The sequence below is a fragment of the Scaptodrosophila lebanonensis genome, unplaced genomic scaffold, assembly GCF_003285725.1.
Source record: "Scaptodrosophila lebanonensis strain 11010-0011.00,11010-0021.00 unplaced genomic scaffold, SlebRS2 tig00000043-arrow-pilon, whole genome shotgun sequence".
Taxonomy (NCBI): Eukaryota; Metazoa; Arthropoda; class Insecta; order Diptera; family Drosophilidae; genus Scaptodrosophila; species Scaptodrosophila lebanonensis.
In genome coordinates, this window is record NW_022060545.1 from 3882090 (window position 1) to 3906518 (window position 24429).

At 36.3% G+C, this 24429-nt stretch overlaps 1 protein-coding gene across 5 annotated transcripts; it reads left to right on the forward strand.

Annotated features, from left to right (window-relative positions):
- The first annotated feature begins 1250 nt into the window (after positions 1 to 1250).
- LOC115622398 (formin-like protein) lies at positions 1251 to 23604 on the forward strand. 5 transcript variants are annotated; one of them, XM_030516326.1, is made up of 9 exons: positions 1251 to 1842; positions 11452 to 11535; positions 16910 to 16996; positions 17581 to 19275; positions 19343 to 19562; positions 20139 to 20431; positions 20491 to 21045; positions 21571 to 21690; positions 22955 to 23604. In XM_030516326.1, exons 1-9 carry the CDS (start codon positions 1567 to 1569, stop codon positions 23195 to 23197), a joined length of 3573 nt encoding a protein of 1190 aa, XP_030372186.1. In that variant the 5' UTR covers positions 1251 to 1566; the 3' UTR covers positions 23198 to 23604. The 5 variants fall into 5 exon arrangements, with proteins under 5 accessions (XP_030372186.1, XP_030372187.1, XP_030372183.1 ...); XM_030516327.1 differs by having other exon boundaries at positions 17608 to 19275; XM_030516323.1 differs by having other exon boundaries at positions 1473 to 1842; positions 22985 to 23604.
- Positions 23605 to 24429: the final 825 nt, after the last annotated feature.

The following is a 24429-nucleotide window of genomic DNA, read 5'->3' on the forward strand; positions in this document are numbered from 1 at the left end:
ATCTGCAGGTGCTGCCACCTGGTTGTAAGAAAAATGGCACGTTTTTAAACACTTTGCAATAGGGATGGAGAAAACCTTTTGTGACTGTTAATTTAAATGATTCATTGTTGCAATTAATGTTGTTGTTTACTTAATACATTTATTAATAAGACATTTAGTAGAACAACATTTTAAAAAATAAAAATATTATTAATTGAAAAGAAAACAAAAAATTGGGCATGAACAAATTTTAAAGCATTACTGTGAGTTTATTATATACTAATTAGTTTTTAACATAAATAATGATTACATTTCTCATCATAAAAATATATATGTGTTCGTATACATATCTATATGTCCATTCTGCGTACAATTAAATAACGTAACCAGGCTTTCGTGGGAAGTTTATTTCAATTTGTAAGTTTACCGGACAACTTGATATGGATGCTATCGATACTGCTATGAAAGAAGCATCGAATCTATCGTATTCCATCACTAGTAGTGTCAGTATCGTTTGAATGTTCGGCATACAAAGTGCAGTCGCGGATGGCGCGTTCGGGAAAGTGCATTAAAATTTGCTGGAATTTTGCATTTGCTTCTCAAAAGGAAATGCAATGCAGCTTTTATATTGAGTTTAAAAGTAATTCGCCCGGGAAATTATATTAAACAAGAAATTGTGAAATATAACATAAAATTGGCATAGCGGACAAACAAAAGGGCACAAGCACAACGCCAAAGGAGCGGCCTTCCTCATCATCATTGAAATCTGGCTTTGTCTCTGTATTTGTGTGTTTCTGAGTGCTCGACTGTGTACACGCGTGTGTCTGTGTGTATGTGTTTGTTCAGTTGCATATAGAAGAAGCAGCCGTAGTCGCACCAGAGCCAGCCAGCCACATTACTCACTTTTGTGTCATTTTTATATATTGTGCTCGTGCTTTAAAAATTCTTAAGGGCGTTGTTGTAAGTCGTTCTCGCCCAGCCCAAAAAAAAAGTGCTTACACTGCCAGTTTGATCGAAAAAGGTAAAAAAAAGTAAATAAATTGTTCGAAACGGGTTGCCTGGCACATCAAAATTGAACACTGTGCTTATTTTAAGATATTTTACTAACAACCTACAACAAAAAAAAACGTCCCTTTTGGTTTTGAACGGCAAAAATTTGGTAAATATAAATTCACTGGTACATCTATATCTACGCCCGATTTCCGAGCATCTGCGGCGATAACCGCACGCAGGCAACAGGCAAACGCGAAAAAGGAGTGAAGCAGACACCCACACCGATTGATTTCAACTGCTCTGCGGCCGCTAGAGCAACAAGGTCCAGCTTTGGATATCTTCAACGAAATCAAAGAGCAACTTTCAAGTTGCCCGGAACGCACTCGTGCCATTTGTCGCACTGTATGGGGCGCGGTATCTTCCCTTAGCACAGCGCTAACCAGCGGCAGCATCGAAGACGGCGACGCGCGGGACGACGGCGGTGGAAGAGGTGGAGGTGGAAGCGTTGGCGATCCATACTGGTGCACTGCCCCAGCAACAGCAGCAATAACAACAGCAGCGGCGGCATCAAGCAGCAGTCGCTTTGCCACCATAATGGGCGCAGTTAAATCCCGAACTATTACCAATGCCGATGTCGATGAGACAGTGCCGCCTCAACAGCAGCACAGCTCGCATTCGATGCTGCGCAATGGACACCATTACACAGCCAATGGCTCCAGCATTGGCGGTACATTACAGAAACAGGATCTGCGATATGACATCGGCTCCAGTTCACAATACCATCATGTGCGACAGCCCAGCGTTCGGAGTCGCAGTCAGCAGCCCATGCCCACAACGGATGAATTGGATCGACGTTTCGCCAAAGTTTTAGTGAGTCTCATATTTATAGTCTCCCCAACTACATATAGTATGCATGTACATACATATATATGTATGTAATTCTTAGTTGGCTAATCCAATTTAATATGCGTGTGTCTATATCGGACTATGTGTGAGAGTGCGTGTGCATGGGCTTATCTAAGGATTGGCTTGAAACGCATCGCATGTGATTGATGACCTCATCGACTCAAACATTCGTGCATACACACATATCTACCATACATATGTGCGGGCTTGTTCTCTGGAAATTTGTTAGAGTGTGCGTGTGCATGCACAGTGAAGCAATGCTATAGACTCTCGACACCTTAGCCTGCCATTAGGGAAAGTCCTTTTCGAACACCTAAGAACATGAGTGTATCTACTCGTATATTTCTGTCCGTTTTTCTTTGACATGTTTGAAAAGGCGCTTCAAGTTTGTTTGATTTGTGATAATGTAGCCTGAACTATTTAAAAGTTTTTACTAATATTCTCTGATACAACTAAAAATTAACAGTCAAATGAAGCCAGATCCCAATAACAAATTTGAAAAGAACAGCGTTAAACGAATCATTTTTAACATCTCCGAACCGATGAGAGTCAGAAAACCTTACAATTGTATGTGTTCAAAGATTGGCCTTATAGATAATTTTTTAAAAGCCGAAACTGTTTATCTTAGATCGTTACAATTCCAACATACTATATGAAGCATTCTAAAGATATTGATATACGCTAAAATCCTTTTGTAGAATATTTCAAAACTTACTCTAATGCCTTCATTTATAAGTAAAACTTAGTCTACAAAGATTACTAAAAAGGCCAAACATCTATATTAATGTTTATAAACGCCTCCATTTGCCAATAAATGATTTAATTTTCTACCAAATTTCTAAATTTATAGCGATAGTTTATATATCATGACTTTATGAGGATATTCCTCGTCTAGTTGCAAACATGTTATGTCATTTTTGAGTTAAATCGGAGGGATAAATTACTATTTTTAGATGAATGTACCATTCATAATCATATGTAAACCAATTGTCCATCAATTTGCCTTTGCTGTAAATACCAATAATAGTCAGAAAAGTAAAGTTATCATTATAATCCAATTACGTCTCTATTATATTAATATTTAATATATGCTTTGCCATTATTGAAATCTGCTTAACAGCTTTCAAGTTTCCTTATGAATATCAATATTCTTGAAAAGTATAGAATTATTCTAAAATTCTCCCTTTTAGCGACGCACCACTGTACCTGTATGTATGTATTTATGTGTACATGGGTTTTATTCTGCAGCTCAGACGCGTGTGTAGCATACATTTGTTTGAGCACTGAAGTTGTTTTTTCATTTTTATTTTTCGTCAATCGGCATCTCTCGGTGGCAGCAACAGAGTCCACAAAACACTTGACTGGCGACGTCAACGAAGCAACAGTTCAATTAATTAAGCATTGGTGCGTTCGCGCTCTTTTGTTGCCAAACTGGCCGCGCCAAAGCAAAGCAAAAAGGGGAAGGAAACGAGAAAAAAAAGATATAAACTATAACAAATAACTTATAACTTGCATGGCCTGATCAAGAGTCTTTGGCTTGGCCGCCAATATGCTAAGCAGCAATTAAAGCAAATTGATCGATTCTCTGTTCGTCGATTGCTGACTCACGATGCCGCCGACTTCTTATCTTCCGCTCACAAAAAATCTTTATTTATATACATATGTATGTATGCATAGTATGTGTGTTTGTTTGTGTGCGTGTGTGTGTGTGTGTGCAGAGCTCAAATTCTCACTTATCGTTTGTCGTTTGTCGCGCTTGTCAGTAACATGAAACGCCAAAAACACTTCTCCTCCTCCTTTACACCCCCTTAGCTGCTCTCATCTCAAGCACATTGTTATTGTTATTATTGTTGTTTTTGTTATTATTGTTGTTGTTGTCTGTGCACCCAAAACCCATTGCCTCTTATTTTTTTCGCGCTCGAAATGTTTTCGGCAGCTCGTGTGTTTACTTTTGAATTTTTTCTTCTTCTTCATTTTTGGCCACTTTTGTTTACTGCTTGTTTGCCATTCGTTGGCCTCGCCTACCTCCATATGCTTAGCTAATTTGTGTTTACTTTTATTTAAAGCAGCTACCTAAAGTTCTTTTGGTTAAGTGGCCCACTGTCCTTGTCCCCAGCGTGCAAAATGCTCCATTGTCGGAGCAATCGACCAATGTGCGCGCGCGTACTTCCAATCAACTGCAATTGTTTATGCCCATCCATGCCCATGTTTAAAAATAGTTTTTCCTTTTTTCTCCAAGTTTCCCGCTAATAATTGGCTTTAGGTCTAATCAGACGCATTTAGTCATTCCGTCGGGTGGCTAAACGGCATGAAAGACAGACAGACAGACAGACAGACAAGCCGGCTGGCGGGGTGGGAGGACGTTAAGCGGCACAGATGTTTCCGGTTAGAGTGGCATAGCGCGAGGGTTTATTGAACTTTGAATTGTGCGCAGTTTTTGAAGTGGGATCGTCGAACAGAAAACGCATTCGAATCATGGCTCCGACATTGCCTCTAAGATGTGGGATTGATGAGAAGGCGATCATCAATAAGAGCCAAGTCAAGTCAGTCAATTGTTTAAGGAACTTGCCATTTTTTTAAAAATTGTATTCAGATATTTTACTGATAACTGGCGACATACGGAAATAAAGCAGTCCAGCTCTAAAGTAAATTAACCGAAATGGTTAATACAAAATAAAGCGCCAAGGTTTATAGTTTTTTTAGTTCATCAGTTTTTATCAGTCTTTTGATTTATAATTCAGGATGATAGATGAAAGGCAGTTAGCTTCAGGAATGGATGATAAATGATCGCCTGAAATGTCATTATATACACCTAATTCGGTTTTTACAAGGTAGATTGGTTCCAGAAACAACCGTGAAAAAAAAGACTTTGATCGTATGCAAAAATGGGTGATTGGTTCCTTATTTCCAAAGGAATATACTATATATGAAATTTTTAATTTTCAAACAGTGTTATATCAAAATCGTGTAAAAAAAGACCGTGTTTAAACAGAATTAGGTTTATTCCTTTCTTTCGTTCTCTATAAGTATTCTAGTGCTTCTGTCCCTATCTGAAGATCACAAAACTCATGCTTAGAGCAATTTTATTTAAAGGTGCCGATAGTAGCAAACCTTTACGTTGAAGGTCTGTGGATTTTTATGTTTGCATTTTATTTATTTACAATTCAAGCACTTAAAATTTTAATTACTTTATCTGTGTTTATTTCCTGATCTCTGTCTAGTTTCAGAACATGAACTAAAAGTCTAACTGTCTGCAACCCGTTATATGAGACATGGGAAGAACTCAATAACTCTTTCCATTGCCATCTTTTGATTTATTATTTATTATATATCTATGCCTATGTCTGACCATGTGGGAGTCTCTGTGGTGTAACCGCATTAAATCCTCATTAATTTATAGGCTTTCTCAAACGACTTTCACTCGCTTAATCATCATTGTTGGTTCAGTCAGCCTCTGTCCCTGCTGCCTAGAATATAATATCATAACAATTTATGCGACTTTAATGGCATTTACATTTACAATGTCTAGTGACAAGCCACAGTTAAAAACCACAATAGCATCTATTGTTGTTTTATGAATACATAGTCATGGCTTTTGTAAGCCCGCAGCAGTCAGATAGTGCACCAGCAACAACAACAATAACAACTCCTTGATGACTTAGTCAACGGGCGAATATTTTCCATATGCGGCAGCTGTGTATTGCTTATTGTAAAGAGGGCTTTACTTAGCGTTATCTAACGGCCACTTCAAAGCTGCGCAAAAAAGGGGAAGCCATTACAGAACGATCTGCCCTCAACCGCTTCAGAGTAGGGCCGTTATCGATATATACTTTTCTTTGAAAAGTTATTTTAACAATATATATTTCCTTTGTGATTTCAAAATCTATAATGTTTCATGTATTTATTTTCTCAGTGCAAAATATTTTAGATTTTTATGTTATTGTTGTATACTCGTATATTCAATTAAGAGTAACAATAATTTAGTCGCCAAGGCCATTAAATATTGTAAATATTATAAGACGTGTAGTGTTTTTGTTTGAATATTTGATAAATATTTATTAAAAATCATGAAATTAAATTTTAAATTTTCAGCGTCTTAGGAAAATATTAATTTTTATCAATAATCATAATTTTGAATCAAAAATATCAAATATTTATTTATTTATTTTTATATAGAAAGGCGGCCACAATTTAATTTAATTTATCAGAACTTGAACTATTTAAATCTCGATTTGCCATCACTTAGGTACTTGGTATGAGAATCGCAGAGGAGGGCGGCCACAATATTTTTTTTATTTTGTTTAATTTATCAGAAATTTTACAATTTAATTCTCGATTTGCCATCACTTAGGTACTTGGTATGAGAATCGCAGAGGAGGGCGCTCACAATATTTTTTATTTCATGTAATTTGTCAGAAATTTCACAATTTAACTCTTTTTTTCAAACAAATATTTTTTGTTTAAATTTTTTTCTTTTTTGTGGGACGTACAGGGTTTTGAAATACTTAACATTTATACAAGTAGAACTTAAATACGTTAATACCAGATTTGCTTAAGATATTTTTATAAATAAACAAATGTTTGGTACTACGCTTGACAATAATGTAGCTGATATGGTCCAAAAGGTTTTTATTGTCTGTTTTTGAGCCCCTATTAGAAAAAAATTTGACCTTCAGGGCAGATATATATGTACATACATTTATATAGTATATACGTTGAACGAACATGAGGTACATAGCAGGGTGATTTATCCGATTTCCCTGAACTTATATTTCATGTTCTTGAAGTCTTTAACATAACATTTTTCCAAAACGAAATATATTACATATTTGGCCCAAAAACGATCGTTTTACCATTTTTTTGGTGACCACAAGAATTTATATGATATCGAAAAATTATATAAAATAATCGGATCAAAAGTTTTGGCTGGATTTTTCATTTCGGTTGTGGTGCTTAACAACTGACAATGATATTGTCGGTATTATCGGGAGCTTTGAAATTGAATACATCTAAATACATATAGATATTTTAAAAATTTGTTGGACTAGCGAAAAGTCTTTAGATGGCTGATTATTTTGATTTCCTTGCCAAGTAGTTTATAGTGAATTTTTGTGCTTATTAAACAGTCCAACCGCGAATTTCGGAAACTTGACGCCTTTTTTATGCCTCTCATGTTTTTACTTTCTTGGCTTTACGATTACATCTTTATCGGTTGTTGTTTTATGATTTGCAATCAAACCGCATATGTACATATATACGAGTATTACGTTTGTCAAAAGTAAATTGCAATTGCTTTGTTTTAACACTTATTGTTTTGTTGCGTTTTTTCACAGCGAATTAAAATATTTTTTATTTGTTAGCTTGCTGTAAATTAAGTTAAATAATTATTACAATTTTCTCGATGTGAGACGTGCTCGTCACTTATATATTTCTCACAATGCAGTCCGCTTTTTACACAATGCCATACATTACACATTTGTGTTTATGAAATTATTTATTATGCATTTAATAAATAAAATTGTTACAGCAACGCCTTCTTAATAAACAACTTATGAATTGCTTTGCTCACTACCCCCTTCCCCCTCCCTTCTGCCACCCACTTGCTGCCTTCTGACACTGAAATGTTTTGCCTCGACGCGCTTTTTGAGCAACCAACGAACAATACTGAATAATAATAATAACATTTACAATAACGGTTGTGCTGTCAACGCTGCACTCTCATTATTGTTTTGTATATAAAAACTACTGCTAAATATTTATGCCCGAGCATACATGATGCCTCCTTTATGTCTATATGCCCGTGTTTGTTTGTCTGTGTAAATAAATTGGGCAGTGTATGAATGAATGACTGACCCGACACACCGGATACACATTTTAAATTCCTATAGCATTTGTCTGTGTTCATCGGTGTCGGCGCTTAATGGAGGCACATGGACGCACCCGTGTACTATAGAGTAGTGGGTTGTCCAGATGTTGATGGTGATGACTAAGCTGCAACATTTTATTCGCTTTAAACAGATTGTTAACCGGCGGGCTTCTAAGCTTCAGATTCCTGGAAAATATCTTCAAATGAACTTCAAAGATTCGGCAATTGAAATGAAATGTTGTTTGGTAAACAAAATGAATGGAAACTGTAAGAGACGTCAATTGTTTTAGGCAGACTAGCGATGTTGATTCACCCATTAAATGGGGGGAAACATTCATTTATTAACTTTGCTACTTTTTATCCATAAATAAGTGAAAACACAGGGGGGGTATTCATAAGAAAAAGGCAATTTAATTGATAATTAATGAAAGTAATGTTCTGGTAAAATGGATGATAGAAAATCAATGAATTCTTTCCCTCTTTAATTGTACAAGATTAAATATTTTATTTGCTGCCTTCTTCTTCGTTTGGAAACTCCTTTATTATATTTATGTCAATATTCGTTTCATCACTATTTTTCTGTAATTGTTAGAATCGAACGAAAGTAATGTTTTGGTATAATTTGGATCAATATTATAAACTTAAACGAATTTAGCAACACTGCAATTTCATTATTTAATTATATTTAATATTCGTTTCAACAATATTTGTATCCTATTTTCAGAATCAATTAGCGCTTATTAATTTTTGGTATATCCAGAAAACCATTTACATCGTATTAGAATATAGATAAAGTGCTGATAATCGAGGTTACAAACACAATTAATTAATAGTTTTAAATATTTGCAGTTTTGTCTCTGACTATTAGGATAGAGCTGTATTAAATAGATGAAAAGGGGCCTCTCTAGATGAAATATTAATCCAGATATTTCAAAAACAAATATGTTTTAAAGACTTCATTCATTTTTCACCTGTCGGTTCTTTGTTATATATCTTTACCATTTCCTTTTAGGAATTTAAGATATTTTTGCTTTCTTCTGTTTTTTAAATTTTATTGTTTTATTATTATTAGTATAGTATAGTATTATTTTTTCTATTTCCACACAGAAGTGGATGCTGTAATCTTTTGCCCTCCCTATTATAACTACCTTATAGATAAATACCTTATAGATAATATCTCATCTCAGATAAAGTACGTATCTTTGTGCCTAATATTATTATTTGGCAAAGATTAAACTGAGCTGACTACAGAACGAACAGCAAATCCGAACTAATACCAAATATTGGTTTTCAGACCGCAACGTCGTACGTAATTTCTCCTCCAGTAATTGCACATGACTGTACGTATATACATATATACTCGTACTTTGGCCGCTGATCAAATCGGTGGCTTTATCATTTATACAGAAAGATGGTATCTTACTTTTATTAGCGCCTCGTGGTCGTAATGTCTCTTATTTTACAATAAATTCCAAGTATGCTAGTCAGGTCCCGATCCCGGTCTCGGAGCCAGCGCCAGCTCCCACCCCAGTTCTTGACATTTTTTATGGTGCATTTTATATATGATTTTGTTGTTATGTATTTTTGTTTGTTCACATTTGATTACATTTTTTATTGTGCTTTGATTGGTTTTCTGTCGCCTTTTTTATTACATATAGGTATACTATATGGTATATGTATTTGTATTTGTTGCATGCACACCCTTTCCTGTCATCTGTACTGCTGTGTTTGGCACTCTAATTAGAACTTCAATGCAGCACAGCTGCACCCAAAATTGAAGTCACGTAAGCATATTTGTTGATACCATTAAGGTATTCCTGTGAAAAATTGACTTACACAATGGCTGTGAGGGCGGGGGTGAGTAAATGTGCAGTTCCCCGATGGTTTTTTTTTTTTTTTTTTATTTGTAAATTCATTTTTTGTATTTGGTTGAGCGAGTTTGGTTCATAATACACCAATCCAGCCATTGTTCGAGCTGTGTTTTATAATTACACAGTCAATCTTCTCTTTAACGAGCTACCCCATAACAAACTAGTATATTATAGCTGTTCCATAACGATCGTGCTTGAGACTTAATTATTTGTATGTGTAACTAGGCTCTCAAATTTCTAATTCAAATTTTAGGTTAAAAAGGTAGTATTATATTATTATCAAATATAAGGCTCTCTATACCTTTTCCTCCTATATTATATTGTCCGACTTAACCCGGCTCAATATAATGTTTCAAATTGTATTTATTTTGTGTGTGCATGACCTACCCATATGCTTTCACCCTATTAGTTACCAGTAGCAAGGCATTTAAGGTATTTAAATGAACATTTTCTGTTCTTGACATCAGTCCGTTACATTTTTGTTCTTGCAAAAATATTTCGTTAAACGTAACTATAACTAATATTTTTGAAAGCACGATTTCCCCCCTTTGGGGCTCGAATTTTCCAAAAGCCTTTCTTAGTGCGTACCAATGATAGATTTCAGCTTCCTAGCTCTTACCGTTTGGGCTGTGCGTTGATTGCTAATCAGTCAGTCAGTCAGTCAGGACAAACTGTTTTATATATATAGAGATAACAAACTAAAGCTAATATTTGCTACAAATATGAAGTCAAATCTAATATCAAATCAAAAGAAGGATTTCGATGTGTCATACATTTTTAAAATAGTGTTTTTTAAATCTATATTTCTTTTATTTAAAAGAGTCACTATTGAGCCTGCTTTTAAAAACTAAAGTTGATGAGAGAATTTCAATAAATCATAAATTTTTTTCTTACCAGACTGGTCATACAGATTAGTTCCTATCACTTACCCAGTTTCTACAACTTTTGGTTCAAAGCTGCTTGCATAGGAGTTAGACGAATGTTAATATTATGCTCAAAAAAGATTAAAATATAACTGAAATTAACTTCACCTACTATTTATAAACAGTTTATTTTAGATATTGCTTATTAAGGTAAAGATAATTGGCTGATATGTAATCTATTAGACTGGCCATTCTTCCTAAATATAGTTCCAAGCATATGTCATATCTGATCGTCCTAGCAGCTTGGTTTTCAAAACAAAGGGTATAGGGATATTATTATTATTATACCGAGCATCATTTGATCAATCTTGAATACATTTTAAGGGCTTCTAGCAACCATCTGCCATTAGACAGAGTTCATTATAGAAAAGTTCAACTGTATATGATGATTTGCTATTGTTGTGATTGCTGATGGTGCTCTTTTTTGAGTAAAGAAAATTGCAGGTGCAGCAAACAGCAAATAGCAAAAGCAACCGCGACCGTTAAATATTTGCATGAGCGATCAGAAAGTTGAATAGACTCTATATAGTGGGCCTGTAATGGGGTCCCAGAGCTTGGGTTTCTAGAATTCTGCGTACGCATACGTGTGTGTTTAGGCTTATAAGATTCTTTTTATGGGACATTGTCAGTCATTGCTAAGCCAAACAAATAATAGTTGCTTTATTGCTGGCAAGACACACGTTTCTGCTGATTAATCGATTGTCGACTTTCTCTGAAAACGCGTGCTATATCTATAAGTTGTATTTATTTTTTTTTCTATATCGATAACTCATGCCTACACATCACCCAATCAGTGCAGAGTATGATTTGGTTTATGGTCATTACCAGAGTTTTATGGCCTTTTAATTGTAGCTGTTATTGTTATTTTTTTACTGTCATAACCCATTAAACATGTCATTTCTTTTATAAACAGGCCTCCATGGATTTGCCGCCGGACAAAGCAAAGCTTTTGCGTAACTATGATGATGAAAAGAAGTGGGACATGATATGCGATCAAGTAAGTATTATAATCAGACATAATAAGTATGCAGAGAAAACTAGACATTTTGCCATTTCGACTATCTAAACGGACCAAAGCAAGGCGAGGCCTTGAGCAGAAGTTTTGCTTTATCGTCTCACAACTTCCTGTTTTTGTATAACGGATGCAAATTTTAAGATTATAATGTGACCACAGCGTACTGCACTTTAGACTGACCCCCATTAGGAAAGGCAACAACCATGCTCAAGTTCTCTAAACTATGCCTAAATGTCTAATGCCAGTGTGGCAGGCAGCTTAAAACCTTGAGCATGTTGTCTGACCTTTAAACTCCGGCAAGCTAACGAGAGTATGACACTCTAATTAAATATGCCAAATGCCGCTCACTGTAATTGCCAAGCTAAGTGGCTGTGTATGGACAGCACTATATACCCAATTGTACATATACATATATATACAGCAATCTACATACATATGTACAAAGGCATTGACATGCAGTGCGTGTTCAGGCGCTTAGTTGTCGCTTTTTTAATACGCCGAAATGGCCTTAATATCAAAACAAGTCGTTAAACGGTGGACAGAGTTATTTTTTCGTGTTTTGGGCACCCTGTTTACAGGGTGAGTGCGTATTTTTACGTGCTGAGATTAAACCAGTTCCATGTTCTTTTCTATAATTATCATATCATATGATATCTTCGTTAATATTTTGGTGTATCCAATGTAAAAATTGCTCATCCATCAGAACTCTACCTAACCACTAACCACTATATAGATTTACCCCGATTTAGAAATGAAAAATAGTAGCATTCCCTTTGGGATAAGCAAATTAAAAGGAAAATTAAGTTTATGGCGTTTTTGGGACGAAAATATGCATACAAATAATAAACATAGAATCTTTTATACTGTTGCTTAAATAATAAGTATTATTTATAATAAAAATAGTTTTAATTATTGAATTAAAAAGTACAGCCTTCCTCTGAGCTTCTCATATTAAGCACTTAGCCGAAGCCACATTGAGAACACTTCTTTTAATATTTAATTAAGTTCTGTCGCTTGCTTTTAAAAAAATATAGATTATATGCATTACGTAAGAAACGTTACGCATGATGGTATTTTTTGTTATTATGTGTTATTTCAATAGGTCCCTCATTGTGTTTAATTTTTTTTTATTTTCTTTACATTTTTTTTTTATTTTTTATTTATTTTTTTTTTATTTTTTTATTTTATTTATTTATTTTTTTTTTAATTTAATTAAATCTATGTCGTATGGGCAGCGATGAAAGCTCATTCTAGTGTCTCTTTCCGGTGCTTTTAAAAAAATATACTAATATCGTTTGGTTTCTATGTAAGAGCCACTGGTTCCTAGGTTAGAGAACTCTGTAAACGATCAATTCAATACATACATAGAACTTTATGTGTGAACATATGAGTATTTATATATCATTTGGGCAATAATCAACAAGCCAAAGAAATATTGATAAACGAGTGGCATTCTGAAATAAAAAATGTAATTTCGTCTATAAAAATCAGTTTACTCATAAATATTTATTAATAAAATAATATTTCCAAGAAATAAAATGAAATGTGGAAGTGGGCAAGGCTATGAAAATGAAGGGGTACCCTATTTTTAAACCACCAGCACTTTGTTTTTATAATATATAGTAAGAGATTATATGCATTACGTAAGAAACGTTACGCATGATGGTATTTTTTGTTATTATGTGTTATTTCAATAGGTCCCTCATTGTGTTTAATTTTTTTTTATTTTCTTTAAATTTTTTTAAATTTTTTTTATTTATTATTATTATTTTTTAATTTTATTTATTTATTTATTTTTATTTATTTTTTTTTTTAATTTAATTAAATTTAATTAAATCTAAGGCGTATGGGCAGCGATGAAAGCTCATTCTAGTGTCTCTTTCCGGTGCGGAGCTCCGGAGAATCTGCGTTTTGTCAACTCAGAAGAGCGTTTGGTATTTATTTTAATGCCCTTGTTTTGTTTTCAAGCTACAGATCATTAGAATCATTTCCTTTGACACTGTTCAACGCATTTGTTGAATCACATACGCGATGTATAGTATATGTATGTGTGACAAACAATAGTCATCATGCTCCACATACTTAGTACGTGTGTATGTATGTATGTGCATATATGTATATGATAAATTCAAATTTCAAATTAGTTATGGGGTGTTCGGTCCATACCCATATGCATAACAGCTTGGGTAGTCTACAAATCGGATTGCGTGTTACAAGTATTGTTGCTGCCAAACGCCATCAAATGATGACGAAACTATTAACGTGTGCGGCAGAGCATGCTTTGGCAGCTATATGGTCGACGGGTCTCTTGGTCGGATCGACGGTTCGACGGGCGGACAACTTGCCGATTTGTTGCGTGGCGCATTAAACTGGGTCACTGAATTTTCAGTCGCCACAAAAGCAGGAGCGGAGTTACTGTTTGTTACTGCACCCAGGAAAGAAATTTGCCAAAAGGCATTGGCAGAGATATACTTGTATAGTAGAGACGATATTCAAGAATGCCTAGGCGGCTGATTGGCTTGACTGACAGCACGTCAAAACTCAAACAGCGGTTGGCAAACAAAGCTCTAAAGATTTCTACGATTTCTGCCTGACTTGGCAGTTAAAGTTGCGTTGCGTTGCGTTGTTGTTGTTGCTATTATTATTATTGTTTGATAAAATATCATAAACAACACCCACCCCAACATGATGTTTTTGTCGTCGTCTGAGTCGTCGCCTGAGTCGCCTGAGTCGTCAATCTCGTCACCGTCAGCAGTGTCTGTTGGCTTTTGTGGCTGTTGACGTTGCCGTTGCCGTTGCCGTGTTGTGGGTTCCTTAACACCAACAACAGCAAGTTTTGCCGCCTGCATGCCAAAAGACCTGTTTTCCATATATCAGGCCCGCAATGAAAATGAATGAACGCTGCCCACAGATGCCAGACAATGCAGAGGAAAAAAAGAGCTTTAAATGCGCGAGGACGAGAAGAGTCGCGTTGACGATATCCATGCAGTGACAAAATGCAAATTATTATGACTGCGATAAATTGCAGTATTTAATCGTTGAGAGTTGGAGCTGCTTGCTGCTTGCTGCTTGCTGGCTTTGCCTGTTTTGTGCCTCCCTCGCTTCCTCAACTGTCTCGTGTTAGTTATCTGGCTTATTTTTCATTTTTGTTTTATTTTATTTTTGTTGTTATTGTTGTTGTTGTATTTTGTCGTTTTCCTACTGTGACTAGGAAAGAATAAAACTGGTTTCGTGTTGCAGTGTGTTGAATATTACTGGCAGGCAGCTAGGCAGGCAGGCAGGCAGGTAAAGCCCACACATAGTTTTGGTTGGTAGTCATTCGATTGTTGGCCATAGGAAAAAGCTAAAAAACAAGTATGCCACGCTTCATGCTTAAAAATGTTTAAAGTTAGGCAAGCCTCAGTCCGAGGCTTCGGGGGGAGTTTAGTAAACAGCAATATGTACATGTACATGCACACACACACACATACTTAAATACTATATACACCTATGCACGATCACATGAAATCAACGTGTAAAACTAAAACAACAAAAAAAAAAAAAAAAAAAAAACAAAAGTAAAAGCCGCTAACGTTGTGTTAATGCATACAAGTCTACGCTTATTTGGCATTTGGTAATAGATGCTGGGGGTATCTTAGTGGAACCCCAGCATATGAGCATGAGCACATGAGCATGGATAGCTTTTGATATATGGTGAAACCTTAGATCATTTGGAATTAAATACTTCATTGGAAAATGCGGCCATTTTCGTGGGGCCTAAATCAATATACGTTTAAACCTTGAAAAGATGCAGCTTAAGCTAATATGTGGCCAGTCGACCACTTCTTACCATTCTGAATTCCCAAATGTGTAAGCTGCTTTCTTTTTTCTTTAACTCAAGTGGAAAATTGTCTGCTCTTTTCAAATTCTTATTCAATTTTTGGTACTTCTAAAGCATCAGCATCTGTGGATATCTGAGAACTTCTGAGTTGTGGTTATAAATATTTTACAATAACTATCAGTACTGGGAGGTTCCAATTTCATATTTTCGTTTTCTTTTCATTTAACATATTTTTATTTAAAAACTAAAAAATTGCTAAAATATTTTTACAATTCCGAATTCCCAAATGTGTAAGCTGCTTTCTTTTTTCTTTAACTCAAGTGGAAAATTTTCTGCTCTTTTCAAATTCTTATTCAATTTTTGGTAATTCTAAAGCCTTGGCATCTGTGGCTTCTTTTATTTATGATAACTTACGAGTTGTGGTTATAAATATTTTAGAATAATTATCAGTACTGGAAGGATACAATTTCATATTTTCGTTTTCTTTTCATTTTACCATATTTTTATTTAAAAACTAAAAATTTACTAAAATATTTTTACAATTCTGAATTATCAAATGTGTAAGTTGCTTTATTTTTTGAAAAATCAAATGGAAAATTTTCCTGCTCTTTTTCAATTCTAATTCAATTTTTGGTAGTTCTAAAGCTTCAGCATCTGTGGCTTCTTTTATTTATGGGAACTTCTGAATGAACTCAAATGGAAAATTTTCAGGTCGTTTCCAATTCTTACTCAATTTGTGGTAATTCTAAAGCTTATTTCATTTCTGAGAACTTCTGAGTTGTGGTTATAAATATTTTTGAATAACAATCAGTACTTAAATATAAATTAATATTTTCGTTTTTCATTTTATCATATTTTATATAAAAAAATTACTTAAAAATTACTAAAATATTTTTACAATTCTGAATTATCAAATGTGTAAGCTGCTTTCTTTTTTCTTGAACTCAGATGGATATATGTTTTTTTTTTTATAAATCTATTTCAATGTGTAGTATGTACAGCTTCAGTATTTTTAGTTTCATTTATGTATGTATGAGAATGTCGAATAAGTCATAAATATTTTCGTAAGGCAATTAGTACTTGAAGGTTTTAAGTTAATTGTTTTTTTTCTTTTTACCATAACTTTATTTAAAATCTAAAATATTAATAAAATACTTTTCTATAGACTAAGAAATTATAAAACAATTAAACCTCAATAATATTATATGTTGAATTTTATTAACTGTTTTACTAAAATAATTATTTAATCTGTATTATGAATAATACAAAAATAATATTTTATAAGAAAAAAAAGTATTGAAAAATGTTAACGTAAAATGAATATTATAAAAATTCGAACTCTTATAATTCTCGAAATATTTGCCTTCATACCGACAGATGGACGCAGAAACGGCGCGTTTCAATGTTTAAACAGACCTTAAATAAGTTAATACTCGTACTTATCGCACGACAATCTTGAATATCCGTTTAAAATAACTGTCTTAGCAAATCAAGCGGCTAATCTCCCTCCTTTCCTTTGTGTTTCGCCTCTTGCAGGAAATGGTGCAGGCCAAAGATCCGCCCTCACATTACTTGAGCAAATTGCGCACATACTTGGATCCAAAGGCGTCGCGTAGTCATCGGGTAAGTTGCAACAAAGTAGCAACAAGAAAGAAAGGCAGCAGTCGCTTTTGTGTTGTTGCTATTGTTGTTGTTTTTTGTTGCGGTTGTTTTTGTCTTGTGCTTGGAAGTTGGTGCGTGGAGCTTTCGTAATCACTTTGACTCTTAATTATAATTATCTGACCCAACTATGGTCAAGCTCTAGTGTAGTTTGTATAATTTATCTGTGTTTGTCTGTACATACTTCTTTGTGTAGTTGTTCATTGTGGTGCGTTTGTCTGACTATTGTTGTTAGCAGAGCAAAAGAAACGAAAAACTCATTAACCAACTTATTAGAAATTTATTAAAATTGTATGTACAAATAATAATAACCTGCCCTATTTGTTGTTCCGAATATTAATGTGTAAATTTCAATTTCTCTACTCACAACACTTGACAACACACACGAATACAACTCTCTTCATGCCTCCATACAAACATCATTCAATCAATCATCCAACCAAACATTTATCATGAATCCAAACTACCAATCAACCATCTTGCAACATCCTGCGCTCATCATCCCGTGTTCTGTCCAACCACAACTCTCTCTCTTTGTACACTTACAGCTTTACCTCTTCTACTTTCTTTGTCAGAAACGTAAGATGGTCGGCGAGTCGACATCCACACAGGTGCTCCGGGATCTCGAGATCTCGTTGCGCACCAACCACATCGAGTGGGTGAAAGAGTTTCTCGATGATACGAATCAGGGCCTTGACGCCCTTGTCGATTATCTGAGCTTTCGTTTGCAAATGATGCGGCATGAGCAGCGATTGCAGGGCGCGCTCTGCGCCTCCGAAGACCTCTTGAACATCACAAGTACGGGCGATGCTGGCGAATTGACTCTGGGCAATAGTTCCATGAGTCCCGGAGGCGGTGGAGTGGGCGGCGTAGGCGGCGCCAATTCGAGTGGTCTGGGCAATGGCTCCCTGCTGTTGGACAACTCACGTCAACAGTCCACTCATGGCGGCAACCACACGTTGTCCTATGGATTTCTGCGACCCGCAATTGCCGATGGCCTGGACAGTCCCAGCTTGAAGCGACGATCGCGTCATATTGCCAAACTAAATATGGGCGCTGCCACGGACGACATACACGTGAGCATTATGTGCCTGCGAGCGATAATGAACAATAAATATGGGTTTAATATGGTGATTCAACATCGGGAGGCCATCAATTGCATTGCATTGAGTCTCATACACAAGTCGCTGAGGACGAAGGCGCTCGTGCTGGAGCTGCTGGCAGCCATATGTCTGGTTAAGGGAGGTCATGAGATCATTCTCGGCTCCTTTGATAATTTTAAGGATGTGTGCCAGGAGCAGCGACGCTTTCAGACTCTCATGGAGTACTTTATGAACTTTGAGGCCTTCAACATTGACTTTATGGTCGCGTGCATGCAATTTATGAACATTGTCGTCCATTCCGTTGAGGATATGAACTATCGCGTGCATCTGCAATATGAATTTACGGCTTTGGGTCTAGACAAATATCTAGAACGCATACGCCTAACCGAGTCTGAAGAGCTGAAGGTTCAAATATCGGCCTATTTGGATAACGTATTCGATGTGGCCGCCTTGATGGAAGACTCGGAAACGAAGACCGCTGCACTGGAACGCGTACAAGAGCTGGAGGATCAGCTCGAGCGTGAAATTGATCGCGGCTCGGAATATTTGTATAAATTCACAGAGCTCGAAACGGAGAACATGGCTCTGAAGACGGAACGCGAACAGCTGTGTGTGATGCGACAAAAGCTAGAAGATGAGTTGACGGGACTGCATCGAGTGGTCCAGCAGAATGAGCAGGAGCTGAAGAAACGCGATTCCCTGCTGCACAGCAAGAACTTGGAGCTGCAAACATTAACGCGTTCACTGCCACGTTCGGCCTCCAGTGGCGATGGATCGCTCGTAAATGGCGGTGGCCTGTTGACGGGTGCGGCATCATTGGCCTCTGTGGCGCCGCCACCGCCTCCTCCACCCATGCCTGTGACAGCAGTAGCTGCACCTCCGCCTCCACCGCCACCTGCACCGCCAGCGCCGCCTCCACCGCCCATGATGGGTAGCCCCTTAGGCAGTCCCAATGGTGGTCCAGCCTGCCATGCCAATTCTCCGCCAAATGCGCCCGCCATGCTCAGTTCGTTCCAGCCACCGCCGCCACCCGTGGCTGGCTTTATGCCAGCGCCCGATGGCGCCATGACCATCAAGCGGAAAGTGCCCACCAAATACAAGCTACCCACGCTTAATTGGATAGCACTTAAGCCCAATCAGGTGAGTAGGGTTGCGGTCAGCTCGCATTAAGTTCTCTGCTTACGAGTATATATTCCCCCAATTGCAGGTTCGTGGCACCATTTTCAACGAATTGGACGATGAGAAAATCTTCAAGCAAATCGATTTCAATGAGTTTGAGGAACGATTCAAAATTGGTATTGGCGGCGCGCTCCATAATGGCAGCAATGGCAGCGAGGTCGATGGCACCCTGCAAAACTATCCCAGTAAACGCTTCAAGAAACCCGATCATGTGTCGCTGCTTGAACACACGAGATTACGAAACATAGGTGTGTATATTTTGAGTGGGAGGACGGGAAATGAATCTCTGTTCTTATACTTTATACCGCAAGTTCGTAATGCTTTTAAAGTAAAGAGCGCGGTTTGGCAGATTGTACTTTATTATTTATTTATAATCAGCATGACAGGACAAGTTCAAAGCATTAAATTCTCTTGAACGATAATGTTTAGGGACAACAAATATATGTAGCATGTAGGGTTTTTTTCTCAAATCATATATCTCACATTATTCTGATGTTTATATAGAGCTTACAAGATTCCATGGAGCAGAGTTTTAGCTTCTGTGATTTTGTTAAAAAATATTTGAATACAAAGCGGTACCCAAATTGTATATTGGAGTTGAGTTCCTGAGCATTATAACACAAAATTAAAAAATAATATTCTTTCCTATTTCTTTTTCAAATATAAGTAAAATACATGTAAGCTTTATCTTTTGAGGCTTTATCAAATGCTTTGAGTATCGAAGAATCAGAATAAAGGGGACGATAATAAAAAGTGTGGTGTCCAACATGGCTTAATTTGTTATATATCCTTTGAGCTAAAACGCTATATTTCCATACTTACAGCAATATCTCGCCGTAAGCTGGGAATGGCTATAGACGATGTCATTGCCGCCATACACAGTTTGGATTTGAAAAAGCTGTCGCTGGAAAATGTGGAGCTGTTGCAAAAGATGGTTCCCACAGATGCTGAGATGAAGGCATACAAGGAGTACATCATCGAGCGAAAGGATCAGAATCTCCTCACCGAAGAAGACAAATTCATGCTACAGCTTTCTCGCGTTGAACGCATTCCCTCCAAGCTGGCGATCATGAATTACATGGGCAACTTTGTGGATAGTGTGCACCTGATTAGTCCGGTAAGTACCTTGAATTCACACAATATTCTATATAATCGATCATCATTGATCTCTTGCAGCAAGTGCAGTCCATTGCCAGCGCCTCCAATTCCCTCAAGCAGTCGCGAAAGTTCAAAGCTGTACTTGAGATAGTGCTGGCCTTTGGCAACTATTTGAACAGCAATAAGCGTGGGCCGGCCTATGGCTTTAAACTGCAATCGCTGGATACGCTCATCGACACCAAGTCAACCGATAAACGCTCATCGCTTCTGCATTATATTGTGGCCACCATACGTGCCAAATTCCCGGAGTTATTAACATTCGAGTGTGAACTCTATGGCACGGACAAAGCAGCCTCTGTGGCGCTTGAGAATATTGTCACTGATGTCCAAGAGCTGGAGAAGGGAATGGATCTGGTGCGCAAGGAGGCAGAGTTACGTGTTAAGGGAGCACAAACGCACATATTGCGTGACTTTTTGAACAACAGTGAGGACAAGCTGAAGAAAATCAAGAGCGACTTGCGACATGCCCAAGATTCGTTTAAGGAGTGCGTGGAATACTTTGGAGAATCGTCGCGAAATGCAGATGCCGCTGCCTTCTTCGCGCTCATTGTACGCTTTACCCGCGCCTTTAAGGTGAGTGTTCAAATATCACGAAAGTATATGGAGCTCCATCCTCTTTTTATCAAACCAACAGGATCGATATTTTCCAAATTTTTCAAAAATTGTTTTAATAAGCCTGATAATAATAATATTCGATTTTGGCATATCGGTAATACCGTAGAATGTTTTGCATAAAACTTTGCTAAATTCGAATTCTAAAATGTAATAAATATAATTAATTTAAACGATTATTTGCTCTTTCGTAGTCGATATAAGTATACAATTAATATGTGTAGATTTTCATTTTCTAACTTTATGAAAAACTAACATTAATAGGCTTCTCAAAATATTATAATGTAGGCAGTCTTTATAGTATAAATTACAATTGAAAAGAAGAACTTATTTATACACAACTGATGAATCGATATCTAAGAAACTTCCTGATTAGATTTATAAATTGAAATGTCCACAACCATTAGAAAATTTTAATGTGTAAATGTTTTTTTTTTAAAATTAAAATGTATTATTATAATAATAATTTAAACTTTTCTTGGACAGCAACACGACCAGGAGAACGAGCAAAGACGACGCCTGGAGCAGGCCGCTGCCCAGGCTGCCTCGAAGAAGGAAAGCGATCAGGTGCTAATGCGCAACAAGGTCAATCAGAAGAAACAACAGGTAAGAGCATTGGGCATTGGTGGCAGTGATGTGTAACAACCCTTTACGTTGTAATCTGTGATGCTCTTATGATTTATGCAGCAAATACAAAGATTGCTTAACTTTAGCAAATAGCATCCCTCCATATATTGAGCTTTGTTGCGGACCATTAGGCCACCACCCATCACCATGCATAAAGAGCACACCCACTACTACTACTACCACTTCAGACTCAAACATAGCTAAGCGCACGTTCTGGTTCTGGCTCTTGGGGTGGCCCATATCCCTAACATACTCGTACAACAAACAAACAGTCGTATTCATGGGCGGGACGGGTGTTCAACTAAATACTTATGAAAAAAAAAAAAAAAAAAAAAAAAAAACAGAACCCCACCCAACTACCACCATATACATCCCACTACCACTTCAACCTCCTTATAAGACTGCACCAGCCAGGCAAGCAACCACAATGTTGGCGGTTAGCAGTGGGCGGTGGGCTGCGGCCTGTTGATGGATGCTTGGTGTTTTGTGTTAATACCTGTGCCTGTTCCCTAGCGTGTAAGTGACCTGTGTGTGCATTTGTGTGTGTTTCTAACAATTATTGTTTTGCGCTACACCCCCTCCATACTTAACACGCATAATGCCTAATAATCCCCCAACATTTGCCCGCTAGTCCGCCTCTACTAATCCCATAGTTAATGCAGCTAAGAATTTGCTTGCTTCATAATACATGGTATTAATTTCCAGAAGATATGTGTTGGTCTGGTTCTAAAAGTGATTTGGTCGGCTAGTTCATTTGAATAGTCTCCCAATGATGTGACCTATTAGAATATGGTTTATAGATTATCTAAAATTATTATTCTTTTCTAATATGCCTTTTAAAATCGAAGCTATGAAACAATTATCATTTAAAAAAATACTTTTACAAATTCATTTTTGTGTTTCAAAATCGAATATTAAAACTAATCTGAAAGCTATCTTAAATAGTCCCTATTTCTTTAGTAAAAAATTGAAACTATCGATTGTAATATCTGGATATAGCTCATAATTAAATATAAGAACTAGAAGATCTAATTCACCAAATTGAACTAGGACCGCACAAATCGAATATACTTAATACTTATATATACATGCTTATGTTTCCAGTACTTACTACTTACATAGTATGTATTTCTTGGTGTCGGATTATGTCTAATTCTAAGCTGTTTTTCTACTTCTGCTTTCCCCCCTAATTCCTATTGATGGTCCTACCTACTGCTGTTGTTGATGATGATGATGCAAACAGTTGCCTACACCTTGCGCGTTGTCCTTGCAGGATGCCGTCATCAATGAGCTGAAGAGCAAGGCGCATTCGGTGCGCGAAAAGAAGCTGCTGCAACAGGATGAGGTCTATAATGGGGCGCTGGAGGACATACTATTGGGTCTAAAGAGTGAACCTTATAGGCGTGCGGATGCCGTTCGTCGCTCCCAGCGCCGTCGCATTGACAATAATCGTTTGTCGCGCACGCTGGAGGAAATGGATTGCTAAGCTAAATTTGTTGGTGGCAAGGATGAAGCAAAAGTGAAAATCAAAATTTAACTAAAAACAAATACTGCAATATGTGATTGGGCGATTAAATTGTTTGGACACACGCACACATTCCCCACCCTGTACTTTCTTCGAACGTTTCCTTTCCAATATTATTTTTAAAATTTAGTTTTCATCGCATGTTTTTACCGCAACTCGAATCCGAACTCTCGAACTCACGAACTTGTACTTTTCAGTACGCTCTGTGAATCTCATTTTTGATACAGTTTTTATCGCCAAAATTTTGTTTCGCGTTTTATTTGCATAGGAAATAAGCATTAAAATTTTAACCGTGTATTTATCAAATTTTATTGTTAAATAATGATTTAAATTTAATTTGTGTAAATATATATGCATAGAAATACATACATATGTATTTTGTATAATAAGTTTTTACCAAAATGAAATATCTGCGCATCTGAGATGGCAACCGGTTTTATTTTTTACCTTAAAGCATGTATTTTTTAACATAATTTTATTTACTTTTAGTATTTTTTATTAAGTGAACAATTGTATGCTGAGTATATGATGATGATATATTAAATTGTACATTTTTATTTAAATGATTTGGTTGTTAATATTTTTTATTTGAAATTGCATATTGCAATCCTTTTGAGTGCAAGATGAGAAGGCAAAACCAATATACATACATTAATATAATGAATTATGAAAAATACTTACACTGCTATTAAATCGCCAAATATTGCAAGAAAGAAATCCATTTTTATAAACAAACATTTTTAGACAGTTTTTACACAATTTGTAACAATTATAGGCATTTGATACAATTTTACGTAGATTTTTATACAACAAATATGCAATTTATAACTTTACTCTCACGAGCCATGACACTGGCGAAGACTGAAATAGAACAGTTTATTTACACATTTTATAACAAGCAAAATGCATTTAAAAAATTGATAAATCTTATAATTCAAAGCTTTGTAACGACCATTTTTAATCGAACACGTCTAGTGTCTTTTAACACCCGAAAACATTACGAATTTAGTTGACTATAAACGAATAGTTTACTCTATATTGTGCCATTGCTATTAGCCGACATGGTCCTTATGCATATCCTTTCGTAACGTGTTTCTTATTTGTTTGCTAAAAGAAAATTAATAAGTCAGCCAGCACGCTGCATTGATTGTTTGAACATTGTGTTATTTAATTTAATAAGCAAAAACCAGCCG